The following is a 20,810-nucleotide window of genomic DNA, read 5'->3' on the forward strand; positions in this document are numbered from 1 at the left end:
AAAGTTAGATGAATACATTGGGAAAGAAAGCAATTTAAAAAAATAAGTTGGCATAAGAGCTACAAAACCTTGTCCAAGATGAGATTAAAACAATGTCAAAAGACTGGGGGAAAGAAAAGAAAACATATCTCATAATAAAAACAGAGTTGGATCACAAATTAAGGAGAGATTTTGAGGAAAATTGGACTTAGAAGCTACTGCAAGTGGGCTTTTGGTTTTGAGTTGGAGCGAAACCCAATTCTCCTTAAAGCTTTAGACAAAGTAGATGGGCCAAATAGCATGAGTAACTAATTAGCATTTAGGGTCGGGGGGGGGGGGGGGGAAGTTTTTATAACACAATTTTGGCTAAGTCATGTAAGAAATGCAACTAACCTTACCTGTACCCTGGATGGCTTCAATCTGCCCCATCCCCATCCTAATTGCCCCGATTGGCCACTGCCTCACCTGGATATCACGTTAGAAATACTAAGGCTGCTAAAAACAATCTTTCAGACAGCAAACTATCCTAACTACAAGGACTGTTAAATAGCTACTTAGTTACCTGGCTTCAAGGAACAATTTACAATGCAATGCTCCTTCTGTGGATTCAGCAAGTCTAAACACTTATTTTAGTGGTTTTAGAAACTGCTTATATTAGTAATTTTCATAAACTTGTCTAAGACCCAGGAACAGGGTCCAGCATATCTCCTAAAAACTATAGGAAAAAAAAAAAAAAAAAAACACCCTCCAAACTCAGAAACAGAAAGAAAAAAAAAAGAAAAGAAATTAAAATAAATATTAAGCCGTAATTGAAAACTCCCAGGAACATTATAACCAAAATCCAGAGATTTCAGATCAAAGAAAGAAAGAAAGAAAAAAAAAAAAAAAAACCTGCAAGCAGACAGAAAGAATTTAAGTACCAGGATGTCAGAATACATAATTTAGAAGCTACCAATATAAAGAAGCAGAGAGCTCGAAAAATACAACATGTATTGTCTTTCCAAAAGACAAGATTTATATTTATAACCAAGAATAACTTGCCAATCAAAATTTAGCAAAATCCTACAAGAAAAAAAAAATAATATACATGACAACTTCCAAGCATTTCTAATGAGAAAACCAGAGCTATACAGAAACTATGAAAACATTAGTCAAGGAAAATTTAAAAAGGAAAACGTGATTTAAAAAAAAAAAAAAAAAACTAAAGAAACTGTGTATGTGTATTTATGTGGAAATGAGTTCTCTCAGACCCTATCATCTTCATTAAAGGAAATATAAAGAACCTGAAAACCTTAAAAAATAGAAAGGGAGGGAAAGAAAAGTACATTTCATCATGTGATTGGGGAAAGTAGCTCTGCTAATATCACTGGGATCCAAAAGCAGAAGTCTATACAACAAGAAGGAAAAAGAGAAGAAGGAAAAGTTATATTTCACTTATCTGACTTAGTTAAAGGAGAGAAGAAAGAATATAGGTACAGTAAGGTCTAGTGATATAGTTCACTTAGGAAGGAAACCACGAAAGAAGGGAGAGAGGGACAAAAAAAGGAAGGAAAATTAAAAGATTTAAGCCTAAACTCTAATGGACAAAAATATACATATAGCATTTTTTCAATGAAAAAGAACTGAAAACTGAAAAAATGTCTATCAACTGTAGATTACTGGACAAGGTACAGCATAAAAATACAATGAAATGATACTCTACTGTAAGAAATGATGAAAATGATTTCAGAAAAACCTGGAAATACTTATATGAACTGCTGCAAAGTGAAATGAGCAGAACGAGGAGAACAATTTAAACTACTATAATGTTTTAAAGACAATTCTCAAAGACTTAGAACTCCAATCAGCAAAATAATCAACCACAATTCCAGATGACTCGCGATTAAAAATGCTGTCCACTTCAAGATAGGGAAGTGATAGCTCAGAGTGCCAATTGAGACCTTTCTTTCTGGAGATAAGCCAAAAAAAAAAAAAAAAATTGGTAAATTATATGAGTTTTCCTTTTCTTTCGTTCTCAGTGAGGAACTGAAGAGAGGGCAGGGATTACTATATTCTTGCTGATTAAAAAATAAAATTTAATTAAAAAACTATCAATACAAGTTTAGGAAAATAATAATATGACAAAACTATGCACTTACCTTTGAAAAGCTAGAGAATTTTCACACTGCTTAAAGGTACTGAAATGGGGGCAGAAAGTACTTCTGTTCTAGTTTGTAATGTGGTTGCTTTTACATTTGGGAAGCTGGTATCTCAGATGTCTCCAGATCTTAGTCTGTTCTTGAAATGTAGCTAGCTTCAGATCTCTCCAGTTTCAGTCACTTACCATAGAAGAGAAGTTACCGGTCCTTATTGCCAGGGTAGTTCGCATAGAATTTAAGTGGGAATGGACTTTTTTTTTTTTTTTTGAAACTGGAATGATTGTTTTCTTTTTGTCTTCCAGAAGAAATTCTTCAGCCATTTGTTGATAAAGTTCGTATCATGATCGTGGAATATCCTCATTAGGGCAGTTTCAGGGCTGGAGTCAGCGAAAATTCCCTCTTGGTGAGCTCCACGACCCACACCCAATCATTCTAATCAACAAGTGAGAGTTGTACAGACTAAATTTAAAAAGAGCAGTAGCGTGATATATTTAACATGTAAAGGACTGCTTGCCATCTAGGGGAGGGGGTGGAAGGAGGGAGGGGAAAAGTCGGAACAGAAGTGAGTGCAAAGGATAATGCTGTAAAAAATTACCCTGGCATGGGCTCTGTCAATAAAAAGTTAATTAAAAAAAAAAAAAAAAAAGAGCAGTAGCAGCAACAGCAAGATGTAGTTTTCAGTGGGGGATAGCAAACCTCTTAGTTTACCTACCCAGCAGTGTTTCCCACTGAATTTTCTTAGGTTTGCAATACCCCACTTTGCATTGCATCTAGTTACAAGAGCCATCTTCCCGAACGGAATAGAATGTGTTTTAAAAAACAAAAACAAAAAAAAAAAAAAACAAACAAACAAAACTTATTCAATGTTTGTCCTCTAGTCACCTATTACGGGGTCCTTGCACACAGCAGGTACCTAGTCACTCTTTTTAGTTGTAGGGGGAGGAAACCTAGACAGGTAGGGTGGAGAAACGTAGCCTCCGGGGTCACCACGGCCCTGAGCTATTTCTTGGGAATTTCCTTTGGGTGCGACCTTAATCAAGTCTCCACCACCGCCACCCAATTCCCAATTGTATGTTGTAGCGGTTGAACCAGCTGGTTTCTGCAGGTCCCGCAGGCTTTTAAGATCTGGTAGTTCTCGGACACACAGTTTCAATATATGTCGCAGAATCTGTTAAACCCTTCGAAAAACTCAGGTGTTCCAAGGACCAGGGGCCATCACACCCTGTCGCCCGCACATCTCGCGAGATAAGGCTTTGGCTGCCGCCTGAGATCTCGCGGTTGCAGCAGCCTTGGTGGCGGGGAGAGGAGGAAAAAAATAATAAAAATAACGCGGCCCTTGTTCTCGCGAGATCCACGGCCCGAGCTGGGATTTGGGTCTCGGGACAGGGGCTGAAGCCGGTTCTGGCTGCGCTCAGCAGGGTCTTCGGGGAAGATGGCGGACGTGTCCGGCAACAACGGTGACGCGGCGGGCCCCGTGGGGAAGGAGGCGGGTGAGTCTCGGGGCGGGCTTGAGGCCGATGGAGGCGCTTTGTTTACTGTGTTCCCCGGGGCCCATTCATTCCGCCCCCTCCTGGGGAGGGAAGTTGGGGCTGCCCGGGGAGACAGGCCCGCCCCCAGCCTCACCTGGACACCCTCCATCCCCTCTGAGCCCCATCTCCAGCCTCACCTGGATGCCTTCCCCTTTGCCCAAGCCTTAGTGTCTTGACTCACCGTTAACTGCACCCATCTTTCGAATCCCGATCCCACTGAGCTTGGCCTTCCAAGGACTGACCCCAGCCTTTCCCGGACCCCCTGCCCTCTCACCTAACCTTAATTATTGGACTGCCCTAACCTCCACCTAGACATCAAACTCCCTCAGGGGTCCACTCCTGTTCCGCACAACCTCAATCCAGCCTCACCTGGATGGCTTCACCCTTGCCCCATCCCAACTGCCCTGAGTGGCCCCAGCCTCACCTGGACATCATATTCCGCGCGCGTGCTTGCGCCCTCTTGTTCCAGGAGCTCACGCCTCACGGTATACCCTCTATCCCCACTGACCCTCCCCCCAGCCTCACCTGGACCTCATAATTCTCGCGCGGAGGGAAGGAGAGGGGATGGTAGCCAGTGAGCCTCATCTCCGGCTTCACTTAGATGGCTTCTTCCCGTCTCCCCCTCCCCCCCCCCATCCTAACTGCCTTGATAGGCCCTTAGGTCACTTGGACATCATACCCCGCGGGGAGGGGAAGGCAGGCCGGGCCACTGAACCTGCAATCCAACTTCATTTATATGGTTTATCCCCGCCCTACCCCAATCTCCATCCTAACTGGATTGATTGGCCTCCAGCTTCACCTGGACATCGGACTGTTCTGAAGTGTGCGGGTGAACAGCCCCCATTCCCCATGAGCCCATGTCTCACCTGTTCATCTTCGATCCGCACAACTCACCTGGATGGCTTCACTCCTGCCTTCCCATCCTAACTGCCCCTATTGGTCCCCAGCTTCATCTGGAGGCCATACCTCTGCAAGCCTCCTCCTTACTGCCCAGCATCAACTTTCCCTGATCCCAAACTTTGCTGTCTTGATGTACCATCAGTTACACCTGGTTATTGAATACTCTCTACTGCCCAGACAAATTCATATTCATGGATACCTTCTGTTCCCAGACCTTGCTGTCTTGACTCAACAACAGCTGCACCTGGAGATATCAAACCCTGACTTCTCTGATCTTAGGAGATGCCTTAGCCCAGCCTTCTTCCCCGTCTTCTAACCTTACTTCTTAGACTTTTCTAGACTCACCTAAACATCACATTACTTCCTCATTCATGTCCTTGCTTTCCACTGAATCCCCACATCCAGGCTCTTCTGTTTTCTCTCTATGGCATAATTGTCTTCTAAGAGTCCCCATTTCCACAACTACCATTTCTTTCCTCATAGCTTACCCTGCTGAAACCAGCTCCAACCTTTACCTAGATCTACCAGGCACTTAAACAAGTTTCCTGTAAATGTTAATTCTTCCACCTCAAATTATTAGATCAGTCTTACACCCTAGCAGTTCTGCCCTTTTTCAGTTCCTAGGATTAATATATCATCTCTCATCCCCATCCTGTTTTATGGAAATCTGAACTTTCTTACCTTCCTCTATTCTATCATATCTTCCTTGTATCAGTACTTTGAATGGGCATCTTGATTCCCTTTTCTACATCTTTCTACCTTTCCTTTTCTAGGCTGTGGACCCTTTAATACTAGGGTATGAGAGTTCAGTCTAGAAAGGCTAATAAGATAGGCTAGTAATTAGTTACATAAGTCAGACTGTGTAAGGTCATAAAGGGATTCTAACTAAGTACTTTGTGAGTTCTCATATTTTGAAGACAATGAAATAGCAGGAGTTTCTTAGAGAAGGTTTGTAATCTGGGCTTTGAAGTATGGATAGGAATTTAATAGAATTTATCAAGGGCAATAAATTATTATAACAGATTGTATATTGAATACATATAGGGTATATATATATATATGGTTTGCAGTTCACTTTCATGTCCACAAGATAAAAGACAGTGCATTCTAGGTTGATGAAACAAAGGAAATAGCCATTAGTACTTGGCTTCAGTGTGAGATACTTAGAGAAGGGAGTGCAATGTGACATAAGACTAGATACAAATTACAGGCAGATCATCGTTATTAAATAATAGAACTTTTTGGTCTTGATCCTTCTGTAAAGAAAAGACATTGAAGAGTTCTGAATGGGAAGAACTGTGCTTTTGAAAATGGCTCTGATAGCAGTTAATAGGATAGATTAGAGATGGGCAGTAGTGTGATATAAGAAAATTTGCTTTGATGTATATCAATAATAATAGCTATCCTTTCTACAAGGCTTCATAGTTTATATACATAAGTCTACTCCCTGACCTTACGCTTTATGTATATTACATTATTTGATCCTGGCAACAACCCTATGAAATAGGCATTGCAGTTCTTTTCATTATGAAGAAAGAAAATAAATCAAGGTCACAAACTAGACAATGGCAAAACCAGAGAGGAAACTGTAGGACCAGTTGGTGACTTTACAGCTTAGTGCTTCACTCCTTCCTCCTCCTCCCCCATTCCTCCTGTTCCTCCCACTTCCCAGCTACCTTTCTTTATGGGAAGTCTCAATTTCTATGGCTTGTTAGAAGAACAAGATGAAATTTAATAAGATGAATGTAAAGTCTTACACATGGGTAACAAAAAGTCATTCTCATAAATATAAAATAAGAAGGATGGCTAGGCAGCAGTTTATCCAAAAAAGATCTGGGGATTTAGAGTACACAATAAGCTCTCTGAGTCACCATGTGCTATGGTATCTTAGGAAGCTAAAATAATTTTAATCTACAATATTTTGACATGCAAGAATTGGGAAATGGTAGTCCTGCTGTACTCTACCCTGCTGTGACCACATCCAGTGCCACATTTTAAAAAACACTGGAAAGCTCAAGAGGACCCATATAAGGGCAACCAGGATGGTAAAGGGCCTGTAATCATATCATAGGGGGATTGGTTAAAGAAGTAGGAACAGTCTGTCTTGGAGAAGAGAGAGGAAACATAATGTCTTCAAGAATCTGGGGGGCTATTACATGGAAAATAAATTAAATTTACTTAGTTTGATCTGGGGTCAAGAACTAGGAGCAATGAGTGAAAACTTCAAGACAAATTTGAGTTTATTTGAGGAAAACATTCTTAACCATCACATTCTCCAAAAATGGAATCTGCTATCGTGGTTATTGCATAATAACCACTTATGGAATTAGTGGAGATTCTTTTTGTTAAGATACAATTTAGACTAGATAGTCTTTGAAGTAAGTATTTTTTAACTTGGGGAATGTGATGCTTTTTCAGTAGTTTGAGAAAAATGAAGAAAATCTAGACCATGATGGGGACAGCAGAAATAAAGAAATTGATTCAGGCGTTGTGAAGGTGGTAACACCAGGACTTGGCTACTGATGAATATGAAGAAGAAAGAGAAATCAGAGGACTATAAGTTTTTGACTTTGCATGGATAGTTGATGGTGCTGTTCTGAAGTTCCTCATACTCGACATTTCATCCCCATCTTTGTGCCTTTGTACAGTGCTAACTTTCCTTATCTCCAACTCTGGGTCAGGCATCACCTTGTACATAAAAGTTTTCCTGATTTTTTCCCCCCAATTGTTAGTGGCCTTCCTCCCTGAATACATTGCATTTAATTACATTATTTTTATTCCATATTTGCTTTGTATATACCTTCAAGTGCATATGTTTCCCAGAGACAAGGGAAATAGGCCAGAGCCAGTGGACCTTACTTGGCTATGCAACTTCTTAACAATTCTTTTCAAATCAAATTAAAAACATTCAATGGTAGTGTGACTGGACAGATCACTTATTCTCTCTGAACTTCAGTTTTCTAATGTAAAATGCAAATTTTTTTCCTACTTGTGGAAGCTGTTTTTTAAAGTTTTATTGATTCCTTGTTTTTACAGAAAACATTTCTAAATCCCACCCTACCATAGAATTTTATCTTATGGCAAAGAAAAACAAGCAAAATCAAATGATACAGCTAATGCATTGGAAAAGAGTAGACAATATCCCCCAGCTGTGCTTCCTCATCTCCCAACTAAGGAGAGGGAAGTGTCAGGAATGCTTTTTGTAAAGTTTGAGGTTAACTACGAAAGCAATGTGATTTATTATTTGTAGTTTTCAGGAACAACTATACAATCCTGTATAAAAATGGTAAATGGTAAAATGGAAAATGTATATCAAAGAATTCTTAACATCTTTGACAGAATTGTAAAAATTAATTCAGGCCTCTGGTTTCCCAATTTGATATCCTGCCTGCCTTTGTAAGGAAATCCAGAATATCATGAGACTGTTTTTGCTTCTTTTCTATTGTCAGTAGAGAGGTTATACTGATCAATTGTGAAGGGGACAGTGTCATATTATGACTTTGTGGGATGGGTATGAGACAATTAATAGGACTTTTCTTTTCCTCCACAGTAGATCGAATGATTCGAGAGAACAACCATCTGTTCACAGATGTCCAATGTAAAGTGTGCAATGCAGTACTCATTTCAGAGTCCCAGAAACTCGCCCATTACCAGGTATCATGAAGTTTCCATTTAAGAGAACCTTGAGTTACTCCATAGACCCATTTACAAGTTGTTCAGAAGTGAAGTAGGAGGAAGACCTGATTTCCATTTCTAGCTTTTTTTCATCTTATCCAGTTTGAAAGGTGACATTCCCTGTTAGCTTTTTTGGATCTAATCTTTGTACATCCAGAGATGATGCAATAATTCAACCATGAGTCTTGGGCATCATTGACTTTAAGTTATATTCCCAGGTATACTGATTTTTCCTCTTTGAGCAGAGCAGGGAAAGCTTGCCTGTGGCCCCAAGCCCTTTTGCCTTTTACTCTTTTATTGAATCCCAAGCCAAAACTCCAAGTCTCTTGGACTTTCCTGGCCCCTGAGCTTTCTTGGCTGAGTTCAGAGTCTGCCATGCAAGAATTCTGTTTATCTGTTATTCTGCTATTTCAGGGTACCTTGGTTCCAATATCTATTTTTATTGCTTCCCTTCTAGTGTCACAAGAGTTGATATATCTAGGATTTCTTGATAAGGTAAAGGAGATCATATATTAAAAATTCAAGGGCAGATAAGTTGGAAATATCTAAAAGATAAATCACTTTGTTCTAGGCTAGATGGCCCTCATTTTGCAAAACTGTCTTATGCTAAAGTTTTCCCAGGCTTATACAAATGGTCCCTTCTGTATGTATCTCCATTCCTTCTGAAGGGAATATCCCAAATGAAAATGAAATTTTCCTAAACTGAATTTTAGGGTTTTCCCCTCCCTTCTCCATCCTCCACCTCTGGACGTAGCACATTGTCCAGTCTTCTCATCTCAGCACCACTTTCAAGTTAACCAGGAAGATATCAAATGATCACATTTAGATATTTAGATATATGCTTTCACATCTATCCCTCTTCCCTTTTAAGGAAGAGAGACAGCCTGGAGTAGTGGGAAAACCTCTATAATAGCTGTCAAAAAACTAGGTCAAGTCCCTGCATAGCTAGAGATGAATGTAATTTCCAGGACAAGTGACTTCCCCTCCCAAAATTTGTCTGTCTTCCATCTGTAAAATTGGAGAATAGGCTAAGTGATCTCTAAAATCTCTTCCAACTCTGATGTCTTTTCATTCTGTTTAACAGATATAGAAATACAAATAATCTAATAGGATGGTTCTTTTTACCTTAGATAGAACTCAGACCAGTACAGAAAGCAATCTCATGTTCACATTGCTTTTGCAGTATGATCTTAGGTGACAACTTTCAGGTGCCTGATTTTCTCTATATTATATCTGTTCCCTCAATTAATAGTTATTATGAGAATGAATTGTACACATTTTGGGGGTTTTTTTATATAAGAATTATTATTGTATTTCTAGTATAAGAACGTTTTAGTTTGAGGTTCTTGGAGAGATGTTCTAGATAAATAAATGTGTTAGTCAGGCACTATCCTGACATTTGGATAAAGAGAATATTTTTAATTTTCTTTCTCTTGGGTTCTTTACAGAGCAAGAAACATGCAAATAAAGTGAGGAGATACACATCTATTCACAAAGAGGAGGAGTTTAATGATGGAAAAAAATTGAAGCTAGATGAAGAACAGGTAATAATAGCAGGCCTTCACAGTAAGGTATACCTATCAAAACAAAATATTCCCCTTCTGGAGTAAGTTCCAACAGGGAAGGGAACTAATTTGATGAGGACTCATCTGCTTTCTCAGTAATATGACACCAGTATTCCTCAGAGATTGTGGGAAGGCACCCAGGTAACAAATGATCAGAATAGCAATCTGAAAACATGTTTCCTCTTGTCAGAACACTTCATTTCTCAAGTGTCCCAATACAAGGAATGAGGAGATACATTGGAAGCCCAGGTTTATGGTCTTCATTTCAATTTAAAAAGGAGTAAATTCTGAGTTTGTAATAGTTGTGACAAGGTACTTCTATGGAACTGTTATGATTACGATCTACTTAGGTATAATATATGATTGCCCTATCATTTGCTACCTGTGTGACCCTGGGCAAGTCATTTGATGCATCTAGCCCTGAGTTTCTTCATTTGTACATTGAAGGAGTTGGACTAGATGACACCCAAGGTCCCTTTCCATTTTAAATTCTGTCGATGGAAACCACAGTAACATCACGAACAATGGCTATTCTTATAATTCAAACCACCTCAACTATTGCTCTCTCTGTTAATGTAATTCTTGACTTTTCAGAAGGACTTTTATACTCTGCTCCCCATTCTGGAAAACTCCATTCATCTCTCTCCAAATCCAGAAGTCTGTCTTCTCTCTTCCCTAGCCATTTAACTGTGGGCCTGGGGCTTCTGTCTGAATCAGGAGGGTAAAGATCATAGGTAAGGCTTTAAGGCCTGAAGTTGCTGAGAGGCTGCATGGTTCTGTTTCCTCTTTGATTCTTATATACATGAGGGACTATCATTAAAAAAAAAAAAAGACTGGATTTGGAGTCAGAGGACCTGGATTGAAATCACAAATTTGCTGCTCATTGCCTTTATGACCTTGGACAAGTCACTAAACCTCTCTGAGCCTCAATTGCCTAATTCTTCTTCTATAAAATGAGGGAGTTGTCCTAAACGTTTTTTGAGGTTCCTTCTAGCTCAGAGTCCTATTACCCCTTCATCCTTGCTTTGCCTCACTTACAGGGCTGTTGTGAGACTCAAATGAGCACTTTGAAAAGTTATCAATTATTGTACATATAAGAGGGAGCATTATTACTGAGCCATTTGTTCTTCTGCCTACCTTAAAATTGCCTTCTTTGAACACTTAAGCCAGGATTAAAAAAGATAAGGCCAGGGCCCTATAGATAGAAGGTGGGGTGGAACTGTCTTGTTTTGTAGCCTGGTCCCCATAATAGCCAGTAAAAGGCACCGTTCTCCCTCCTGAGCAGGAGAGCAGCCATAGCGATGACAGGGATCGGTGCTGTGCCATCTGCAACATGACCTTTTCTTCCCCCATCGTGGCCCAGTCTCACTACCTGGGGAAGACCCATGCCAAGAACATGAAGTTGAAGCAGAGTAACTCCCAGGCGGAAGGTACTGCTCTTTCTCTGCACCGTCTTCATGCCTGAGGATGGGATGGGGCTGATGATCAGAATGAAATCTTGTGGGGAATGGCTTAAAAATAATCATGAAGCAAGGGCAGCTCTACTCAATCAAATTGTTCATTCAGCAGATAAGTAAGCACCTGTTGTAAACAAGGGCTGATCCAGTACTGGGGATTTAAAGATAGAAATAGCAAAGACCTTGCTCTCACAGAGTTTACAACCTAATAGAGAAGGACATTTAGGCCAGAGCATGAAATAAGGACAAATACCTCTGCTTCAATGGGAGAGTGAGATAAGTGCAAAGGAGAGTTTCCTTTTACCAGGAGAGTCAGAAAAAATATCATAGCATGAAACATCTGAGTTAAGCTTTAAAGGGAAAAATTTCAGTGGTTTAAGGTGAAGAAAAGAAGAGGGAAGTCTCTTCTAAGTTTGGGGGTTGTCATGAACAAAGACAAACTCAGGAGAGTAAGATAAAGATAGAATGAAGAATAAGTGAAAGTTCAAAGTGTTAAATAAGGCAGGTTTTCTTACTTTTGTAGATTGGAGCCACACCATATATATATATATATATATATATATGCATATATATATATATATATATACACCTTGAATTCTAGGTTCAATAATTTATGCTTTATTTGATAAAGGCAGAGGAGCCACTTAAGATTTTTGAGTAACAGAATGATGTTATGCAAAGCATTTTATAGGCAGATTATTCAGTTTGCAGTGAAAGGGATAGATGAGGTTTATTAGATTTGGGAAGATTAACTAGAAAGCTAAATAGCCGAAACAGGAACAGATTTAATTCAACCAACATTTAGTACTAATACAAGGAACCATGCTAGAAATGCAAAAATCGTAAAACTTTAATGTCCTTTCCCTCAAGGAGCTTATACTAGGGGAATGTGATCTTTACAAAGATAAACATAGAGTGTAATGTGAAGTACAAAGTAAAAAAGGAGACATTTTCAGCCGACAAAATCAAGCTGTGCTTTTTGGAAGAGTTGGTGTCTGAACTGATCTGAGTTTTAAAGAAAGGGAAGGCTTCTGAGGGAGAAAATGAAAAGGACATTTATTGGGAGCACTGGGAAAGCCTGTTAGAGAAGCAGAAGACAGTGTAGTAAATTTAGGTGATTTGCTAGTAGTTGTATAGTTTGGAAGATAAGAGTGAATGATGGGTAATAATATGAAGTAATATTCTCAAGATAGATTGTAGCCAGATTCAGATCTGAGGTCAAAAAAAAGTATTGTATATTCCAGGCATGGAGAAGAGTTCTCAGTCAGTGCTAATGTCCAAAAGCAGAAGGTGAAGGTTCAAGTTTGAAGAATAGAATATATACAGTTAGTAAAGGGGAGTTGTATGAAATAAAGCTGGAAAAATGGGTAGAAACAAGATTGCTGAGGGCTTTATTTATTAAGATTATCTTTTTCTTTATGCAGTGGGAAGCATTAAAGGTTTTTGAGCTGGTGAATGACATGTTAAGACCTACGCCTTAGTAATAATTTCAGCAGCTTCGAAAAATTGATCAGAAAAAGAAGAGACTAGAAGCAGATAGAATATTGTTTAGAAAAGTTGTTAGAGTAATTCACTCGTAACTTGATGTTGGTCTGAATTAGTGGTAATAGTAATTAGAGAAAAAGTGACAAATTCAAGAAATGTAGAGATATTATTGAAAAGATTTGGCAACTGATTGAATCTGAGGAAATGCTTATAGTACTTTACATGTTTTATCATTAATCTTCACAATAATTTGGCGTGAGGTAAGTAATACAGTAATTGTTGATATTCCCATTTTTTAGATCAGGAAATAGAGGAAAATTGATTTACCCATAGTCATCCCAAAGCTTGAGTCCAAGTCTCCTAACACCAAGTCAAATGTTTTTAAGGCACTTGACCACAAAATCTTTCCTAAGGCCAGATAGATTTTTCCCTGCAGAAACTTCAGGGCCCTAATCCTTTATCTGGAATGAGAATGAGATGTTGAAAGTGCAGAAGTTCTATGGGTATATTAAGAGCATATTGAGAAAATCCCTCCTGCCTCTTCCACTTCCATCTTCTCTAATAACTTTGATCTTCCCCAGTCACTATGTGTTCAGACTTGAAAGCAAAATCCTCCTCTTTTTGGAGTGTGCAGGTCATACCCTACTAGCTTTTATCTGCAAATGCAGCCTCTCCTTATAAAAACAGGGATATTGCCTATAAAAGCAGAGAACTTTAGTGCTGCTTTCATTGTCTAGCAAGCTGTATTTTCAGCTACTAGAAATTAATTTCCAATCCACATAGTTTGAATATAGACTCCTTTAACTTCTCACAATGGGAATTAATTCCTGGCTGGGTTTCATTCACCCTATTAATGCCAGGCTTCCTATCTTAAGTACCTTCTTTGAATCCATGAGAAGGAATGATTAATTGATGTCCTTAATTTAATTTTTTGATAGTAATTTGAAACTTTGATTTTGTTTTCGACCAACCAGCATAGCTAGGTTCTCGATACTCATTATTTCATGATTAATTTGGCTTGTGCCAAATCATGGCCTATGAAGCTCAAGATCATAGAATCTTAGGATCAGAGTTCCAGAGTGGAAAAAAACTTAGTTAAGATTGTCTATTTGAAGTATACATTCCATCTGTAAATATACATGACAGTTGGTCATCCTCTGAACACCTCTGTTGACTGAAGTGACTCATTCCATTTTTTTAACGTTTTACTTGTTTTTCTATTATAATAGATAATATGCTTATTAATGTGCTTATTAAATTTTCAGATGCTATGAAGGTGGGCAAGAAAGATAGTTTTAACTTGAGTTAAAAAAAGAACTTGTACAAATAAATAAAGAATGGAGAATCCTAGTTACAAAATATTTACATGTGAAAAAGCCCTAGGAGTTGTAATTGACTTCCAGCTCAAGATGAATTATTAGAGTGGCATGTCAACCAAAAGAGTTAATGCATTTTTCAGCATTTCCCATCATTATGGGTCTCCTTTTATCAATACAGGTCACAGCCCTCTACAACTGAGTAGATAGTTTTTGTGATTTTTTTTATAACCAAAAAAAAGTCTTCACTTAAAATCCGTCCAAAAGTGAGACCTTTCAAACTTAGCTAGATTTGTTTTCAGACAACAGAAATACAGTTGTGGTATTAGATCTATACTCAGAGCCTTTCCAGGTTAGTAGAACTTTCCAGAGCAGGTACACTTTTGATGTATTGTTCAAGACCTCAGCATTCCCTCCATATCATCATGACGTCCCAGAGGCAGTTGAAAGTCTAGAATTCTATTACCCTTCTGGACATGGTCTTTCTAAATTAAATGTTACATAAAGCAAGCACTTTCCACTTGTTAAAAATGCATAGAAAAATGTTATTTTTGAAAAGAAAAATAACAGGTTTGACTGAAAAGTCTTGGTGGGTATGGTTTATACTTTTTGCAGACAATGTTGCCAGCATCTATAGCTCTGATTTACAATATATTTAATCAAGACGAAAGGGACAATCTGTGATCAATTGAGTGAATGGAATCTGCCCCACAAAGAGAGCAAACCTATGTATATTTTATCACTAATGCTATGTTCTAATCACCTGAGTAAACTGAGCTTAGACTCAACAAATATACTGTCTCAAAGTTCAGTTAAGAGCCATAGCCCTTGACTCTACTCTCAGCTCTTTCAGGAACATATAGAAAGTAAAACAATGTTCAGATCCCATTTCTGGACAACCTTTTAACAAGAGAAAGTAATTGTCATCTAGTAGAAAGAGCATTAAATTTAGAGTCAAGTGACCTGAGTTTACTTCTTATCCCACAAGTTGTTTCTTTACATTAGGCAGATCATTTGAATTCTCTAGATCTTTATTTTATTCATCTAAAAATTGGAAATGATAACTGCACTTCTTAACTCATAGGGTTGTTTTCAGAATCCATTGAAAAGATGTATCAGAAGCATTTTATAAATTATAAAGTACCAACTATTATTATTATTGATTTACTTTGCTTTGGATTCAGGAAACCTGGTTTCAGATCTTTGCTCTGTCATTTAATAGCTATGTGATCTTGAACAAAATAATTTAAACTCCTCTCTCAAGCTTTATTTTCCCATTTATTTAGTGGGGCTAATGATACATGTGGTACTTAATTTCAGAGTGTTATGAGATTCAAGTGAGATAGTTGATGGAGTGTGCTTTGAGGCATCCGAGGGCAGCTGGGTCTGTAGTCAGAAAGACCTGAGTTCAAATCTGACATCAGATACTTAACTGGCTATGTGATCCTGGAAAATTTACTTAACATCTCCTTTATTTTCCTTAACTATAAAGTGGGGATAATGATACCACCTATCCTGCAACATTATTATGAGAATCAAATGAAATATTTATTTAAAAAAGCACAGTGCCTAGCATATAGTAGGCACCATATAAATGATTATTTCTTTCCCTTTCCTTTGTAAATTACAAATAAATGTTGATTCTATTTATGTGTAAATTAGCCTCTGGACACTATAACTGGGATGTTTTGAGGATATATGACATTATTTTGCTTATTTCATATTTTAAAAAGATTCTATATCCAATTTTATGGGATTTCAAGGGAAAGTAGTATTATAAAGGCACATTTCACTACATTGTAATCTTGGGCATTTGTCAGATACTTAATTCATAAATGTTTATTCAAAATCAACTGTATTCCAGGCACTGCTAGAGTTGCTCTAGGTGGTAGAGATACAGGAACAGAATTAGATTCTGGTATCTGTGTTCAAGGAGTTTACATCCTTACATTCTTCTGGGACAGTTTCAGGAGTGCAAGTCAATTTAAAATTCAGGCCAAAGCAATAAAGAGTGTATTAAAGCAATGAAAACAGCACTTATATTGGTGTAAGAATTTGGGTTGGAGGTTCAGCTGATAATCTTATTTCTTTGATATTAGACAAATTATTTATAGAAGAAGTAATTGAACTGAACTTTGAAAAAGATTATAGACTGTAAGAAGCAGGTGTTAGGAAACAGTATTTTCTAAGCATGTAGATAGAGAGCTGACCCCAAGGAACAGAGAGCAGATGAATTATTTTGTGTGCAAGATAGCAGGTAGGACAATTTGTCTGGATTGTAAAGAAAATGAAGGAGATAATAGTTAATAAGTCTGTAATAGTACCTTGGAAAAATACCTAAATGGCTTTAAATGTCAAGCAAAAGAAATTGTATTTGGTCCTAGAGACAAATGGAAGCTACTGAAGTTTCTTGAACAGTGGGAGGTGTCGTAGCCAAAGCTATGCTTTAGGAATATTGCTTTGATGGAGTATGAATTGGGGAGGGAAGAGAATGTAGACAAAGAAACCAATGAAAAAGTTGTTGCTATGGTCTAAGAGGTGATAAGGACTTGAACTAGGATTGCTGCCATGTGAGTGGAGAGAAGGGGATGTAAAATATGCTATGGAAGAATAGTTGACAAAAACTTGACAAATGTTTGGATATGGAGCATGGAGCCAGGGGGAATTAAGAATCAAGGTTGACTCAATGGTCATGAATCTTGGTGACTTGGAAGGCTGGTGGTACACTCTATAGAAAAAGAGAGGCATGGAAGACTTATTTGGTGTGAAAGTTAGTGGGTTGTGTTTTGGATATCCATTTTGAAATAATTGATAATACAGTTCTGGAGCTTAGGAGAGAATGAGGGCTAAACCTTAGATCTAAGGGTTTGAATCTTAAATCTAGGATTAAATCTAAGCGTCATCTATGTAGAGATAATTTAATTCATAGGAACTGATAAAATCACTTAAGGGAAGAATATATAGAGAGAAGATGGGGGCCCAGGACAGACCTTTTAATAGATACCCAGTTAGGGGCAGAATTTAGGTAATGATAATAAAAATGTGAAATCAAAGGATTTTGGTTTTTTGTTTTATTTTTTCCCAGAAAAATAAAGAATTACCACTCACTTTAAGTCTGACTTGGTATATTCCAATCCAAAATGAGGGACTTAATCATTTTTGCTTCCTATACCTTTCCTTCTGCTACAACAAGGGGAAACACTTTTTGCAGAGACATTTCCAGATTAGTTGTTCCATCATTTCCTCTTGTCTAAGTCAGAGTAAAATCTAGTAACCCCCAAGACTTTTCAACATCTTTCTTTATGTTCTCTTTGTGATAGTTCTACCAAAACTCCACAAGAATGCTGTAACTCCTGGTCTCAGTGAAGATAGTAGTGATACATCTGATCCTGACAAGTTCTGCAACCTTTGCCATGCAACTTTCAACAATCCCTCCATGGCCAAGCAGCACTATGTTGGCAAAAAGCACAGAAAACAAGAGACCAAAGTCAAGCTAATGGCTCATTATGGCAAGAGCAAGGATTCCCCCATTACAGCTTCAGAAGGTAAGGACATGTTATTTTGGAAGCCAGAACAAACAAGCGGGCAGTATTGTAGTTATAGAAACATCATAGGATTTAGATTTGAATCCCAGCTTTGTTACTTTCCCTGTGGGTTATTGGGCAAGTTACTTTAACCTATTTTGGCTTCAGTTTTCTCAGCTATAAAATGAGTAGTCAGACCAATTGATTACTAAATTTTTTTCCAGCTTTAAATCCTATTCAGATTTTTTTCTAGGAGCCAGTTTACTTTAAGAAGGATGTTAATGAAAAACAAACAAACAAATAAATAAGGAATTTTTCAAAAAGAAGGATGTTAATGACAGATGTTTAAAAGGATTGCATGTGTTTTATCAGATCTCTTGCTCTCTTGGAGAGAGGAGAGATAAGAGAGGGAGGAAGAAAAAATTTGGAACATGAAGTCTTACAAAAACGAATGATGAAAACTATCTTTACATGTTTTTGGAAAAATGAAATACTATTAAGGGGAAAAAAAGGACATTGGCAAACTGGAGCATATCCAGAGGAGATGCAGGACCAGAATTAAAGAAATCTCAGAGAATGTTTGCCCATTCAGTGCTTGATTTTGATACCTTCACCAAGTGATATTTTAAAATTCCAAGAGTTATGCTTTCTGTGTTACTTCTCATAATGCAGCTCTCAACTCATCTCTCTGTCTTCTCATTATTTTAAAAACTTATTTCCATATATCTCTATAAAATATCTCTACAACATATTGTGAGGTTTTCCCCTGGTTTTTTTAATATTATTCAGTTAGCATATTGTCCATCTCTTACATCCCTCTTTCTGGAAATTAGTCTTATCAGTAATGGCCTTGGATTAAGAGAATTTGGTATCTGAGGGTAGCAGTTTATGTATAATAGATATATGATATTCTTTGTCTCAAAGGAAGTATAAAACTTAGGCAAAACATTTTAGTGGAAGGCATTAATTTTTAAAATGGGGTCTCATGACTCCGAATCCAGTGTTCTTTCCATGTAAAAAAAAAATTCCCAGTGCCACATAACTCTGAGATGGCAATATTATAGAAGACCTTGTGAAATAATAAGGATGGTATGCTTAACAATTCATAAAACCATGCACTGTCTAAAGGACCTTAGAACACAGACTGAGAATAGGAAGACACGTTACAACATGAAATGTAAGAACTCAAAAGAGCCTTTTTTAGAACAGACCATAGAGTATAGAACAGTAGCATCAAAAGGATCCTTATCATGTAGAACATGCAATGTCAGAGGTAGAAAAAATTTTACAATATAAAATGTTAAAACTGGAAAGGACCTTTCGTTATCATCTAATGCAATACCCTCAATTTAACTGGCCAAGAAAAAGGACTAGTTTATAGTTATTCTGTATGTCATTGCAAATCCTGAACTAAACTTCCTTGTTGTCTGGCTTCTTGTCTATTGGCTCTTTGTTTTATACCATGCCAACAAAGATCACCCTAAATCTGGGGGATGGGGGAGGGTAGGAAGGGGAGCAGTTGGCATTAAGTAACTTACCCAGTTGGCATCTAGTAAGTGTTTAATGTTAGATTTCAACTCAGGTCCTTCTGACACCAGGGCCAATGTTCTATCTACAGTGCCATCTAACTGCCTCTGACAACTCTAAATCTGGAGTGAATTTGACTATGAGGCTGACTCTCTCCAAGCCTGAGGGTAGATAGATTGATTGGGTTTGTCAAAATAATGAGCTTTGTTAATTACTATTATTATAAGCCCAGGAAGAATAGCCCCTTTTAGAGATTAATTTGATTGAAGGGCACTACCAGCTAAGACACTTACAATGGTATATTATGAACCTAAAGCTGATTCTTAAAGGAAGGCTTTCCTTTGAATAGAAAAAGCACTTAGCATCAAAAGACTTGCGTTTGAGTCCTTCTTGAGATTCTAAGTTGTATAACATTGATTAGATCACTTTAAGTCTAATATTTAGTTGTCCTATCTGTCAAATATAGATTGGAATAAACATTCTTTAAAGTCCTTAACATCCCTGACATCTCATGATTTCTGTAAAATTATCACAAAGTTAGTATCTGGCTTGGTCCTGCCTTCCTTATTCATCAGTCAGAGCTTAAGTATTTCTCTCCCCCTGGGAGAGGAAGGAAATAAAAGTGAGGTTAAAAAGGAGGATTTAAAAATTAAAAGGGAATATGGATATTATCTGTTGTACTCAATATTCAAAGGTATTTAATAGATCCTTACTTTTTATGAACTATCTTCCTCATTTCAGCACAAGGCCCTAAGTTATAGAATCACAATATGCTTTAACATTGCTCTCTGTTTCAGCTGGGTGGGGCTACCCCTGCAACACATGCAAAATCATACTGAATTCCATAGAGCAGTACCAGGCGCACATCAGTGGCTTCAAGCACAGGAACCAGTAAGTGAGCTTTGTTTTTTAATATAGGCATGGGTTGTTAGTAGGTTACTGGGAGGGACCATGAAATGGCATGTTCTACAAATGCCCAGCTCCACTACTTCTTCTAAACAGACATTTGATTCATTATTTTAAGAATTCTGGCAGAAAATTATGACAGCATCTGGGAGTCCCCTGTGATGATTTGGAAAGAACTCACCAAAGTACCTTCCAAAGTGGAGAGGGGCACCATTCCACATGGGTCACCATCTTGAAGGAGAATTACTGAAGGATTTGCCCATAACTGAAGACCATAAACAACTCAGAAAGAGCCCTGAATTTCAAGGACCTAGATTCAAATCCCAGTTCTGCTACTTATTAGCTGTGTAATATTGCACAAGTCACTTCTCAAAGCCCTCATTTCCTTATCTGCAAAATTAAAGGATTGAATTAGGTCATATCTAAAGTCCCCTCCATCTTTAAACCCACAAACTTAAGACCAGAAGAACGTTGATTAATTGTACATGGAAGAACAATCACCATTTCTTTTTCACCAAAGGGTTTCCAGGATGTGATAAGGCAGAGAGTGACTTTGGTACCTGTGGTTTGCCATCATTCAGTCCTTCTGTGTTTTAAGAGCCAGAAAGGGCTGACTGGCTGAAGGTAATCTCTGTACCTTGATCTCTCTCAATACTTGAAACTAGCTCAGTATGTTGATCCTCAGAATCACTGTCAAATTATTTCAATTTTTTTCAATTAACAAAAAAAAAAATCTATTTTCTTTCCTTCCCACCACCCCTCTGTCAGAAAGTTTACTTTTAATGAATAGAAAATAAGTCTTCCTCTTT

The 20,810-nt window shown here is 37.8% G+C and overlaps 2 protein-coding genes across 4 annotated transcripts in view; one reads left to right on the top strand and one right to left on the bottom strand.

Annotated features, from left to right (window-relative positions):
- UIMC1 (ubiquitin interaction motif containing 1) overlaps positions 1 to 2,904 on the bottom strand; it is a 137,705-nt gene extending 134,801 nt beyond the window's left edge. The window contains exon 1 of the mRNA XM_051979009.1: positions 2,118 to 2,904. The gene's annotated coding sequence lies outside the window, so the exon portion shown is untranslated. The remainder of the gene's footprint in view (positions 1 to 2,117) is intronic.
- An 89-nt stretch (positions 2,905 to 2,993) lies between these two features.
- Positions 2,994 to 20,810, top strand: part of ZNF346 (zinc finger protein 346) — a 37,484-nt gene continuing 19,667 nt past the window's right edge. For 2 of the 3 annotated variants that reach the window (XM_051979012.1, XM_051979014.1), the window contains exons 1-6: positions 3,615 to 4,131; positions 8,097 to 8,200; positions 9,670 to 9,765; positions 11,072 to 11,216; positions 17,365 to 17,589; positions 19,893 to 19,986. In XM_051979012.1, coding sequence (XP_051834972.1) covers positions 4,020 to 4,131; positions 8,097 to 8,200; positions 9,670 to 9,765; positions 11,072 to 11,216; positions 17,365 to 17,589; positions 19,893 to 19,986 — 776 coding nt within the window. In that variant the 5' untranslated portion in view covers positions 3,615 to 4,019. The other variant, XM_051979013.1, reaches the window with a different exon arrangement.

This window comes from Antechinus flavipes, chromosome 2, assembly GCF_016432865.1.
Source record: "Antechinus flavipes isolate AdamAnt ecotype Samford, QLD, Australia chromosome 2, AdamAnt_v2, whole genome shotgun sequence".
Classification (NCBI taxonomy): Eukaryota; Metazoa; Chordata; class Mammalia; order Dasyuromorphia; family Dasyuridae; genus Antechinus; species Antechinus flavipes.